Source organism: Abrus precatorius, unplaced genomic scaffold (genome assembly GCF_003935025.1).
Source record: "Abrus precatorius isolate BTA unplaced genomic scaffold, Abrus_2018 Scaffold11, whole genome shotgun sequence".
Lineage (NCBI taxonomy): Eukaryota > Viridiplantae > Streptophyta > Magnoliopsida > Fabales > Fabaceae > Abrus > Abrus precatorius.
Genome location: NW_020874303.1, coordinates 4,922,942 through 4,936,411, shown reverse-complemented (window position 1 = coordinate 4,936,411; position 13,470 = coordinate 4,922,942). Strand labels below are relative to the sequence as shown.

Genomic DNA, 13,470 nt, shown 5'->3' with positions numbered 1-13,470 from the left:
CCAACTTGTAGTGTAATCACCTCTAAGTATTTGTCTCTACAATTTCATGTTAGTAGTATGAAAAAATTAACTTAAATTACTTGCTAATGTCTTAACTTAGTAACTTCTGTGTTGTTTGTTCATATAAAAACATTAATTAGAAATCTTTTAAATAATTAGATAATTTTTTTTAGAAAAAATAAATAGATGCTCGTTTCTAGTTATGACTTGGTATCAAAGCCTTTTACAGTCATATAGTTTAGAGTTCAATCCTTCTTACTCTCATTCTCTTAATAAAAAGTTGAATTACTGTAGGGTAAGTAAGGTTGTGCACTATCCATATTTCAAAGGAAGGTACTTGGATTATGGGCTATTCGAAGTTCAAACATAGTTGCTGCTTCCAGCTTTTAAAATATACATGACGAACCAAGAAGTAAGAGGCCAAATTCTTTCCAAAGATTTTTGGTGGCAAATCTGAAACAACCGTTTCATCACTTTCATTACCTATAGTTGACACCCTATTGAGAACTACCACTTTTCATGCACTAATACTTAAAAAATAAGAACAAAAACTAAATTACATTGATTTTGAACATTTTCATGGTCATTATTATTATTGTTCATATACAAAAGCAGTGCATTCTTTCTCCTGATCCAACAAGTCCAGCATGGTTCATGATGCTAAGCATCTTCTGCATCACTCATGCTGGCACGACTGTCGATATAGAATTCAGTGGAGAAATCAACTTCATCAACAATCCTTCCTCTGTTGTAGGATATGCATAATCAGTATAAACACTAAACATGAAAATGTACAGCTATATTGCCTAAACCAAGATAGGTGACAACATAACAGGAAAATAAATTAACAATACCTTTCAAGAACAAACTTCCCTTCTTTATACTTTTGACTCTTCTCGTGCGCAGATTCCTGCAAGAGAATAGCAATTATGAAATGATCATAAGTTGTGTGGCAAGCTAACAGCTACCTTTGAACAAAAGAATCTAAGAGATTTGATCTGTAATATTGTTTCCAGATACAAGTAATCCAGAGACAGTAAGAGAGAGGATTACATATTTCCATCCAATTATCTGACCACAGCAACAGCAAAAAATATCTGCCACAGTATGTAATCCTGAAAGCATCACCCTTTCTTCTGGTGCTCCAGTTGTGAAGTTCACGCTGAATCACAGGCCCAAAACATAAGCATACCCAACAGTATAGAATTTTCAGGTCTAGTGATATTTTCAACTAATAATGACAGCACCGAAGAATTCCCTAACTTTCTATTTATTTAATGTGCAAACAAAAATAGGTTTATAAATGTGATCTCAAACCATGATTTCCTATATAAAATACCAGGATTAGGTATCAAGGTGCACTAAATTGATCGTTTGTTTCTTTTCATTGTGGGATGCAAAAGATTGGCACATGGATATCATGTCAGAAGTTTTATCACACAAAATGCAGAAATTTCAAAACAGTAAATGGTTTCCTTTTAGGCATTTTCTATGAACTAAAGTTTGAGTAAATGTGTCAATTCCAACAGCATATATTTATGTAGCTTGTAGGGAAGCGGGGGAGGTCAAAGTTTGGGGCCAAAATTAACAAAAATAACACCGCAAAAAAACTTAACTAAAACCCTGTGTTTCTTAACTCAACATGCTAATAGCATCAAATTAACAGTGGAAGCAAGAAGCTTTTAAATGGGAATGAGGCAATTGATGATTTTAAAACAGGTATATGTTAACTGTCACAGTGTAAAAACATACCTGTTTTGAACAGCGGACATATAAAAGTTACTGGCTTCACTTCACTAGGTACATCACAAGCTTATTTACTAAAGACAAAAACCTACCAAATAAACAATTTTGTAATAAAATTCACATAGATCAATATTTCAGGTCTAGACTAGATGCAGCACAGAATAACACTGCACCGTATCTGCTATGTAATTCTTTTGAACAGTTGCAATTTCAAACCAGCTCATAGGTTATTTTGGTGAATCCAAAGCATACTTCAAACTTGTGCCAATAACATTAAAAACGATTAGACTATTTCTGGATTGTGATCATTGTAAACTCATGAATCCAATTCCTTAGGCAGTCATTGTAAACAAATCTAAAATCAGAGTCTGCAAAAAAGGAAGTTGAAGAAAAGCAGTTTTGTCAGAAAGAAAAAGGAGGGGATTTATTAGGGCCAAAGTTAAAGGCAAGAATTGTTGAATTATCATTTTCATTGTGCTTGATGTCTAACAATTCAGAGATAAAGGAAGAAGAAACAATTACTAAGGCAGGAAATAAATCATATTGTATTAGGATCAAACAATGCTTGAACAAATATTTTAGATAAAGATTAACTTAATGGCTGGATACCACGTAATCTTCCAGACAAGGTGTTGTGTGGCCATAGAAGAATGCACTTATACTCCAAAGGGAAAGAGACTCACACATGTATATCCATGGTTATGCTGTTGGTTCACTTGGTTGTCCTGCTTCTTAAAAGCAAGGATAGAAATATTTATTCAATATTACTAGCAATCAGAACTTCAATCAAAGGAAGCCAGATACATGGAATTTGAAGCGTGTGGAATGCATTTAAACATGTACAATTGTGCATAGTTTTCCAATCAAAGCAAAACACGGTAATTGAAACCATGAAAAGTGTTTCAATGGATCAGTTTTCTCAAGCAACTGAATTACTGAACTATACACTTATACAGGTTTTGAATTCATGTGAAAAGATGTGGAAGGCTAACAATGCCTCAGAACATCTTTTGCTATAAAATTTGACTATAAGCATTTTCCCCAGTGGAATTGTTTTAAAACATAAATCTAATATGTATTCCCTAATAACAAATTATATGCAGAAAAAAAGTAATAACAGTCTCAATCGGCATGCATTGTCAGTTCAGATTGAGGAAATAGAATAGGAGAATCATAAGTGTAATGGTGAGAGAAATCATAGCAGGGAGACAGGTGCTTTTTTCTCTGCTATAAGGATCTGAGCTTCATTCCTTTGAGTTGATTACTATCCAGATTTTTAGTTTCCATCAATTTTAAATTGCTATTCAAAGATGCAAATGCATTCCGCAACAATGCAGTTAATATTGTTAAACAACTGTGAACATTTTCGTTTTATATTTTTGTAAAAAAAATAATGAGAACAATTTAGTGCTCATGGTGTATCACAGGATGGAATTTTCATAGAGATTTGACTTTTGCATAACATGACCACCGTATTTTCCAGATTGTTGGTAGTGTGAAAATTATGTTACATGAAATTTTGAGCTAGCGATATGAATGCATTAAATAACATGAACATTAAGCCTTTTAACTAATAATACACAGTAAAACACTATCATGAAGCACTAATGGATTGTCCAATAAAAAACTGAAATGTACTCACGCATTATTGAATAGGTATGCTTTTCCCCTACGACAGTGAAACGCCTGAAAGAAGAGTAATCAAAGATTAAGATGAGAAGTAATTTAAAAATCCAGCAAAACAGTTGGAGAGTTGAAGCATTGAGCTGGCAAAAACCAAGCATAATCAACAGTATAGACATTATGGATGGCTTAAGAAGTAATAAATTTAGCTTTTTATCTTTTCCCACCTCACAGTATATGTCAGCTGTGTATGTTTATCTTATTGCAATATGAACTTATGAATATCACAGAAAGACGCCACCGCAGAATAAGATCTATACAAGGTATTAAAAACAACCATGCAAGAAAGCCGTCAAAACTCAAAAGGATAGTTAACTCCTAAACCCGTCTTGAAGACAGATTAGGCCCCAAAGATCTAAGCATCATCACTGTCCAATTATTTTCCCTCTAGAAAATTTGATCCCCAAATTATCCCTGAATTGGACTGGAAAGCAAGAGGATTGAAATGAAAGATATCAAGAACTAATGCAGCCAACCATCAATATAGTCATTACTCATTAGAAATCTTTTACAATAAGAATAGATGTGCAACTAGGCTACCCCCCCCCCCCAACTCAATCCATAGGTTATTGTCATAACTGCTGCCATTAATTTATTAATCAGCATTTTTTCTTCTTTATTCTTCCGTGGACATAAGGGCTGCAAATGGAAATGCATTATGAGAGGGAAAGAGAACTGCATAGAATGTTCATAAAGGGTCTACAAATAAGGTAGAGCAACTAAACAACCTGTGTACAGGTTTTTAGGTTACCAAAACCTTCATCCCCACAAAATAAACAGCACAAAATATCAAAAAATATATTATATATTATTTTCAACTAATCAGGGCACTCCACACCATGCATCTTCCATCACATAGTGCTCATCTCTCGAGTCTAGACGACCGTACATAATAAAGTTAGCATAAACTTTTATATTTTAACATATGAATATGTCCATTAAATGATTAACTGTTCTCTCAAAACAGAAATCAAATGTCCTTAGGTTATGCTTCAGTCGAGAATGCTTCAGAAACAGTAAAAACAAAAAAGAACAATATTAGTTGTTGTCTAAAAATTTGACAGAACAAAAAATGGATATGATACCTGAGAGATGAGATCATCTGCAAGGGCCAAGTGAGTTCTGCAAAACTTGCATCTATAAGACCTGCCCTCAAGCTCCACCACAAACACTCTTCCCATGTTCTTTCGGCTTTATGTTGGAGACTCACTCACTTTGTTCAATTACCACTGAAGATCTATCGTAGATGAATAATAATATGTCTGGTCTTGTTTATTTATTAGATAATTTTTTTTATTTGTTATATTAAAATTTAAGAAAATATTAAACATTTTTTCTATTAATGTTTGTTTGTATAATATATTTAAGAATAAATAATAAACGGTTAAGAAGTAATAATTTTTATTAAAAATTATGTTATTTAATGTAATCAATTTTTTTATGTGTATTTTTAATTACATATTGTATCAACTAAAATAATATTTATATTATTAACAAAATTAAAAAATAAAAATATTAAGAAAATTAATTAATTTTTAAAAATTAAAAAAAATTAATGAGTGTATTTTTTTCTGAATGGATAAACTAAAACAAATCCAATACTATTAATATAAGAATGGCAATACGGCATCGGCAACGGACCAGCTGCTGAAAGGAACACGTGTTAGTGTCCCAGTCGAACAAATACTTATTTTAGTAAATAAATAATAATAATAATAATAAAAAAAAAGTTATCGATTACCAGCATTGTAAAAGTATTAATTAAAATTATTATAAATTATATACAGTATATTAAGGAAATTAATATATTATATTTTTACAAAATTTATTTATTTTGTTCTTTAATCATCGTTTAGTTAACATTTTCTTAAATGACATTAATTCTTAAGACACTCCTTTTTACGTCTACTAAAAATTCTTTCAATAATGGGTATGATAAAAAGTTATGAATAATAATTTTTTATGAAAAATTAAATGATTTAATATAATTTAATATATTAACACTATTAAAATTACAACTTCTAATAAAATTTTCTTATTCTTGATTTTTTATTACATGTAATGTTTTACAGGTTAAAAAAATTCTTAACTTAATCCCAGTGTTTTTCTAACGATAATGACCATAGATTTGCTTATTGGGAGTAGGCGATAACTGGTTAATTCTTTAATTCTTTGAACCGAAGCAAAGGGATAATCGGATAAGGTTTAACGACCGTTGAGTTGCAATCATGGTTCTGGATTTGTCTCCTTTTTTAATAATTAAGATATCCAGGTAAAGAAATAAATTTTCAACATTTATTCTGTTCAAATTATAAAATATAATAAACATTTTTAAGTGTTTAAGATTAAATCTAGATACTTATAGGTACCAAAATCAATAATCCGGACAAAAATTTTAGTATATTTTTACAGAGAATAAAGCTTGAAAATGTTTTTTTGCGAAATTAGTTAACAAATGCATATATATATATATTATATAATTTAAATTTAACTGTTAGTAAAATAATAAATTATATATTATTAAATTTAAATTAAATATACAAAATTTTAAATTTATATTAGTGTAAAAATATCTTTTATATATATAAGCCATAATTATTAGTTAAATATACCTATTATTTTTAAATATCATTAGTTAATAAATTATTAGTTATTTTTATACAGTAAACTTTGAAAGTGGTTAACGACTATTACAACCAACAAGTCGGCATTGTTAACTTTAGGGAACAAAATCGCTTTTTGACGATAGTAAAGATAAATAAAGATAACCGCTTTTAAATAAATTTATTAACTATTATTGTAAAGTTTTTAATAAAATAATTATATTTTTTATTTTATTTTTTATTTACTGTTTTTTATTGTGAATATGAGAGTAATAAAATAATATTTTCTTTGTTAATTTCTTAGTCTGTCTGTCTATTTATTTATTTATTTATTTATATATACTAGCTTTGTCTCTGATAAAAAAAATAATTATAATAAGATTTAGACAAATGTTAACAAATTTACACTAATAATATGTTAAAATTAAATTCAAATTTTTACCTTCATTTTGTTGCACATTTAGGTGTATTTTCTAATCAACAGTGTAGAAATGATTTTTTTTAATATCCAATGAAGTTTTTCGTAAACAAATTATTATGTATTATCAATTTCACTCTTCACAAAATTCATTTTGAAGTTCTCTTTAGATAGATAATTCAAAATTATTATATTGCATATTTAACTTTTGTATCGTCATTCTGGACTTTCCGATTTTCCCTTTAAAAATTACCACCGTACAAGTGACACTTTTTTTCTTCGTGCAACAGAGTTTTTTAAGGCACACAAGCATAGTAGGTAATACCGAGTGAAAAAAATATACACAGTAGATGACGATGACTAAGGACGGAAAAATACAGTTCAGAAGTGCATATATAAACAGCGATTAATTTAATATTTATGTGTCTAAATCAGAGAGCTAACACCTCAAAATATATTCCAGTTTTAAATTTACAGTAATACATGTTACATTATTTTAATATGTTTTATGAGCTATAGTTAATTATAATTTTGTTTTTAACAAAAATTAATTATCTCATAATTCAAATAAATTGTATAAATAAGCTTCATAACCAATTCAAATGATCCATGTATTCGGAGTTAAATATTTGTACTTGATTAATTTATAATAGAAGTGTATGCTTTCCGGCTTCATTGAAAGTTATGATTTAAGACAGTGAATAAAAATAATAATAATGAGTTTTATTTATTTATAATAAAGATATACATTCCAGTAGCAACGGTAACTAATCACAAACAAATGGAAGAGGAACAGCTAAATGTGTTTTTAAAAATAAAAAACAATGAGCAGGTATGCTTGTAGAATCCGTATTCCTATCTTTAACATTTAATCATTCCCTCTGTTTATGCAGTGTTGCTGTATAATTTTATTATTTTTTGCATAAAATTATAATAATAAAAAATTGTTTATTTATATATATGAATTATTCTGGAGGTGTGACCGAAGTGGCAGTCGGCGCCCACAAACTCCAAAACATAATATTTGTGAGGAAATCCATAAAGTATGAAGCTTTCTTTTAATTGCATTGCGTGCTTATTCTATCTCCTCCTTTAACCCTACTACTCTCTACATGACAACAACAACGAAAGCTGCTCTATTACACATTACGTGAAAACGAGACCTCAACGATTGGGTTTGGGTTTGGGTTTGGTTTAGAGATGGAGCCGCCCAAACCCTAACAACCTCTTCTCTTATGCACATGCCAGCGCTTTCTGTCGTTTTCGGACACGTCTTTCTCTCTTTCAGTACCCACATCAACACGTGATCCCCTCCACGCGTCTTCTTATAACTCGTTCAAAAATTTAATTTTTAGAATATTTTTAAAAATGTAAAATGGGTTTGGCTGAGATGATTAGGGAGAGCTACGGGAATCTTTGGGGTCCACGCTTACAGCGGCCGCCGCGCCTCCATCGACCAGACCGTTTCACACGTGGACCCCTCCTTCTTGCTCCTTTTTCAATTCTTTCGAACCAACCACAATATTCTAATACTAATATCTCTCTTTTTCTTTTTTTATTTTCTAAAATATTATTTTTCACAGTGTGTTACTTTAACCATGGTGAACCTGCCTTCTCTGTTTTTTAAGCATGTTTAGATTCGAATCAACACATGAATTTCGGATTTCTTCTGTAAGCTACTGGTCATTGCCTTAGGCGGCGTCCTTATGCCGGCTACATTGGATGCCACTAATCTTAAAGTAATCATACAATATCTATTTTATCTTATTTTATTTCCCAAAGGTCACCCATCACCTCTTGCTCCGTTTAGAGATTTCTATTGCTTTTAATTATTTTATTTATTTTCAAGAGGATTCTTTTTCTTAATAACACTATTACTAGTTAGATATTTTTGGTTACTAGTGTGCAGTAAAAATTACGAACAATGAGGAACCAGTTATTCGGGAGACACTGAGTATATAATCTTTCACTCTTTTTCTTTTTCTTTTTTTCATTTAGAAAGTACATATAATGAAGATGTCGCGAATAATAAGTAATATGTCTCCGAACATATTAAATTATATGAGTATATGTTACTCCTATAACATCATATTATGATATTATTTAAAATAAAATTAGTATTTTTATCTTCTAATGCAAGGATTAAATATATTTTTTTATTTAAATAAATTTTTTAAAATATTTTAAATAAAGTTATTTTTAACAATATTAATTCTATTAATATTTTTTATCTTTTTGTCACGTATATTCTTTTATACTTTTTTTTTTCTTAACTCCATGCAAGATGGAAAAATAGTTAGGCAACAAAAATTAATAATTAATTGCCATTAAGATTTAAAAAAAAAAAAAGAACAGAACTAAAATTGAAAAATATTGATATTTTTAATTTAGAGTGTTTTGCTTATAGATTTTATGGGGAAAAGGTAAGATTTTAAAAAAATTGGTAAATGAGTTATTTTGAATTTTGTTTTGTTTTGTTTGGGATAGAGAGTAGAATTTGATTGTTTAAAAGTTTTGATGTTAGTGATAAGTGAAAGAGATACAAAAATGATTTTTCTTTTTTATTTTTTGTTGGTTACAAGAGAAAAAGAAAGCTTATAAAGAATTCAACTAATTGCATCTAAAATATCTTCTTAGACAAAGTTTTTGTTAAAAAATACAATATTAAGGAAGAACCATGTAGTTGTTATATTAAGTAAAATATTATATATACACACATTGTAATTCATAACAGTAAACTATAAATCACAATAAACTTATACTAATATATTATTGTGTGTCAAAAAGTCCGCATGCATTTTAGCCAAGTAAGTCCATCTGGAAATTTTTTATTATTGAATAAATCTGTTAAAAGCATATGAAATTATGTGTGTTATTTTTATGTAATCAGAAATACTTATAATTTTTAATAAATTTTAATCAACAATAAAATATATTATTAAAATTTCGCTATTATAAAAATAATATTTTTAAACCTGGTCTAACTTTTAACAAGTTAAATATGTATGAAAAGACTATCGCAAATATACAAGTTAAATTTAAGTTTAATAATTGTGAATGAGACTCAAGTCAAGTCTAACCTTGACTTAATTTCATTCCTCCTGAAAGAATAAATTATATTATTAAAATAAAATGTTTTCAGATATTTTTATACTTAATAGATATTATTTATCGAACGTATATATGTATGTATGATAAAAATAATAATATGATATTAATTTTCACAATTAAGATTAAAAAAAAACTGGGCAGTGAAAAACAACCCAATCGTATCTCTACCTTATCTGTTGGATTAATTAGATAAGAAACGTAAAGATGGGTTTGTCCTCGCCTGGTCAGTGGGTGAAAAATATGCGTTCGTTCATACTTGGTTGGTTGAATAAGCACATATTACTCTTTAAATATCGAAAATTTCCCCAAGTCGATTTTTGTTGACAAGAACTAGTCACCCAATAACATATGGACAACAATTATTCTATAGCGCGACTCCATCTGAAACAGTATACTTTTAAAATATTTTTCAATATCATACTTTTCCTCGTTACCAAAATATGTTTCCATGCTCTGCCAATTAAGGAGTGACCAATAAAAAAGAGAAATTGAATAAAATATTATAATATGATTGCATTATTATGTGCTATTGAAAAACAGGAATAAAATTTATTTTTAAGAAATGGAAAAGGTAGCATGACACACTTGGAAGGGTGGGGCGAAGAAAGAGTGGGAAAAGCCGTAAAGGTCTACACAGGAAAGATGGGGGCGCAGAAACATCACGTGAAGACAACATCAACTCCGACAGCCACATAGTCAACACGGAATGCTCGCTGGGCCCCACCGCCAGACACTTCCCTTCTCATTCGCTCTTCCTTTCTACGCAGCGTTTTCGCCGTCGGTGCCGCCTGCACTGCAATTAACATTAGTTAATTCTATTAAATCATTAATTTTAAAAAATAAATAAGAAGAAGGATCAAAACAAGTCCTCAATACCAAATAAAGAAACCAATGAATGAGGCTCGGACACACCCCCACACATAGCCGTAGGATTTCAAGTGTCATTGAGATCCGCGCCGCAACGGATAAGCCAATACGCGAATCACGAGAACACCCTCTCTCATACCCACGCTGCTCATCATCAATCTGAAAAAGTCCCTTTTCTCTTCTTTTCAATTCCTCTCTTTTCATAAATCGAATCCGATTCATTCATCGGCTACATTACACGGATTATAAATTTTGAACCCGCCCGCCCCGTATCTTTGTTTAATATAAACATTATCTTGTTTAATCACAATTCAATTACATCTTAATCACATTTCCTCTCACCAATTCATTTTTCTTTCGGGTTCAAGAAAACAGCAAGGAAGAGGGGTCCACAGTGACACCATCAACCACGACGTTATTTGTTTTTATTATTTTCAAGTTTATTATGTGAAGGTATATTTTATATTGGGTTAACTGCAGGCCTGAAAGAACAAACCAATCAAGCAATAGTATGTGCAAAAGAAGGAGAGGCCCCCCAACGACAAAAACCTAATCAAACGCGCAACAATGCCGGCGACATGTCTGTCAGATCTCAACCAACGAAATCCAACAACGCACCAAGTTAAAAAAACAACCTAGGGCACGTTAAAAGATGTATAGCTTACACACGTTTCATTATTAATCTAAAATGTGAAAAAAGCCTTCAAACCCCTTATGTAAATGGATAAGGATGGGTACCATACAATCGCATTATGTTAATATTGAGTCCTAATGCATACATCTCTTACCTATAGCTTAAAAAAGAGAATCAGATTAACATGATAAAAATGCCATTTTATATTATATAAGTCCTCAGAAATTGCAGAAACAACCATGAGATACTCCGAATAAGTTCCCAGTTGCAAAAAGAGCAAACAAACTTGCTTTTGGTTATAACGTATTTACAAAAACGTGCCGGTTATCATCATCATCGTTATCATAATGGTCAACAAATCCAAACATCATGTCAGCTACTCACTTTGCGCCCTCTTCGTAATATCTATGTTCTCGGAGGGCGACTCCTTTTTCTCAAAATGGGTACTTGCGAGATGCTTTAAAAACTGCGAAAATTTCCGAAAAAACAGATCTTTGTTTCCAAACGCCCCAAGATCAAGCAACCTCCGGCGGAGGAGGAACGTTCAGGTCAAGATCTAAAAGTCCTCGACGCGGAACGCAGTCGTAGTCCACGACGGAGGAAGAATCAGAATCGCTCTGCGCTGCGGCGGAGGCGGCGGCTCGACGGAAATCAGCCACCGGGCGTTCGAGCCCACACATCTCACGGCGTGCCACGCCGGTTACGGAATCCGCACGCGCAAACGCATCAAAGAAAAACACAGGACGCGCCACCGGGAACGCCAAGGCGCCGACGCCAGCGGCGGAGAGCGGAGTGAGGGTGAGGTCGAGCGGCGGCGGCGGCGGAGAGGAGGAGTCGAGCGTGCTGCTCTGGCTTGGGCTTCGCGCGTTGTTGTTTATGAGTTCAGAGGGTGTGGGAAAATTAGTCTTGGCCTTTGCGCCGCGAAACTCACGCGCCGCGGCGTCATAAGCACGAGCGGCTTCTTCGGCGGTGTCGAAGGTGCCGAGCCAGACGCGGGTTTTCTTGCCTGGGTCGCGGATCTCGGCGGCGTAACGCCCCCATGGACGCTTTCTTACGCCTCTGTAACGGATCTCTTTGGCGTTATGGGGAGGTGGATTGGGTCCGGTGAGTGCGGTGGCTCTGTCCCTCGGAGCCATTGTTTTGGTATTTTGAATCCGTGGATTTGTTGGTGTGAGATTCAAATTTTTTCTGAGCAGAGAACAATAAAGTGAGAGGAGTAGGGGTTGTGGGATTGAGACAATGCCTGAGGGGAACAATCGGAGTTGGAGGCTTTTTATAGCCCAATTCAAGAGAGAGAGAGAGAGAGAGAGAGAGTGGTGTGTGCGTGCGTGTTTAAAGCTACGCTCCTTTTAGGCGCTTGCTGCTTACACAACGTGGCTTCACCAGCACGAACCTCTTTGCTCCATGCTGCTCACCACTCCCCTCTTGCCACCTTACTTCACTCTTAATTCTATACTATTTTTTCTTCCAATTTCTGTATTTCTTTTCTACTGTACCCCCATTCATTTCTATTTTCAATTTATCAAATATATCTATTTCCTTCCATTTATTTTTTACCAATAATGTATTTTCATTTTAATGACAGTAAAAAAATTATATTTTAACGGCAAAACAGAAAATAGTTTTAAATTTTCATTTTTAGTTGCATAAAACCAAATGGCATTTGAGATTTTCAAATGTTGTACTCCTAACTTCCAAATTTGTGTATACATTTTTAATGGAAACTTACAAAACAGCACCCAGTTATACTTATTTTTATCGAACAAACGTTACTTTAAAATTAAATTTTACATTAAATCAAGGACGTAGCCAGTCAAAATTCTTCAAGTCATAACCTCAATAACAGTTTTTCATCAATTATTACACACTGCATACAAAATAAAATTCTGATTCTTTGTTTTTAATAAACTCACTCGTCATACTGCGTATAAGGAGAAAAAGGAGCAGATACAATAGCTTCACCGTCAAAATGTGACAGCAAGTGCTAAAGCGAGGAAAAAAAACGGTTACACGTGTAGCAAAAAGTGGTCCAAAGGCACTCCACATAACTGAAGAAGCGCGTATGAGAACGCTCCCCACACGTGGGTGGTGGTGAACGAGGAAACGATGGATCTTGTGAAAACATTTTGGCACGGTCAACGAGGTTCGTTGACTGCACTGTGTTAATGCATAGCATGGTTTGCTGCACCCCCTCTATAAAGCGCCGCGCCGCCCCAGCCGCGATAGAGAGCGTGGTGGCGGGCCCCACCATCAACATTAATAATTGCGAAGGGAGGGCCGAACCGAGCCACGTAGCTTCTTCCACGCGTGGACACGTGGACCTGACACAAACCCCTACAGAAGAGGCGGCGTTTCCCTTAACGGCGTCTGTCTGGGCGCGTCTGGTAATAAACGGAACGGCAGCGTGA

The 13,470-nt window shown here is 32.9% G+C and overlaps 2 protein-coding genes across 3 annotated transcripts; both read right to left on the bottom strand.

Moving 5' to 3' along the window:
• Nucleotides 1-517: 517 nt before the first annotated feature.
• LOC113856676 (protein yippee-like At5g53940) lies at nt 518-4,660 on the bottom strand. 2 transcript variants are annotated; one of them, XM_027488630.1, is made up of 5 exons: nt 4,515-4,660; nt 3,389-3,432; nt 1,054-1,162; nt 855-910; nt 518-748 (listed from the first exon to the last, which is right to left on the bottom strand). In XM_027488630.1, exons 1-5 carry the CDS (start codon nt 4,608-4,610, stop codon nt 661-663), a joined length of 393 nt encoding a protein of 130 aa, XP_027344431.1. In that variant the 5' UTR covers nt 4,611-4,660; the 3' UTR covers nt 518-660. The 2 variants fall into 2 exon arrangements, with proteins under 2 accessions (XP_027344431.1, XP_027344432.1); XM_027488631.1 differs by having other exon boundaries at nt 518-745.
• Nucleotides 4,661-11,078: 6,418 nt separating this feature from the next.
• LOC113855309 (ethylene-responsive transcription factor 4-like) lies at nt 11,079-12,378 on the bottom strand. Its single transcript, XM_027486896.1, has one exon. It carries the CDS (start codon nt 12,196-12,198, stop codon nt 11,578-11,580), a length of 621 nt encoding a protein of 206 aa, XP_027342697.1. The 5' UTR covers nt 12,199-12,378; the 3' UTR covers nt 11,079-11,577.
• Nucleotides 12,379-13,470: the final 1,092 nt, after the last annotated feature.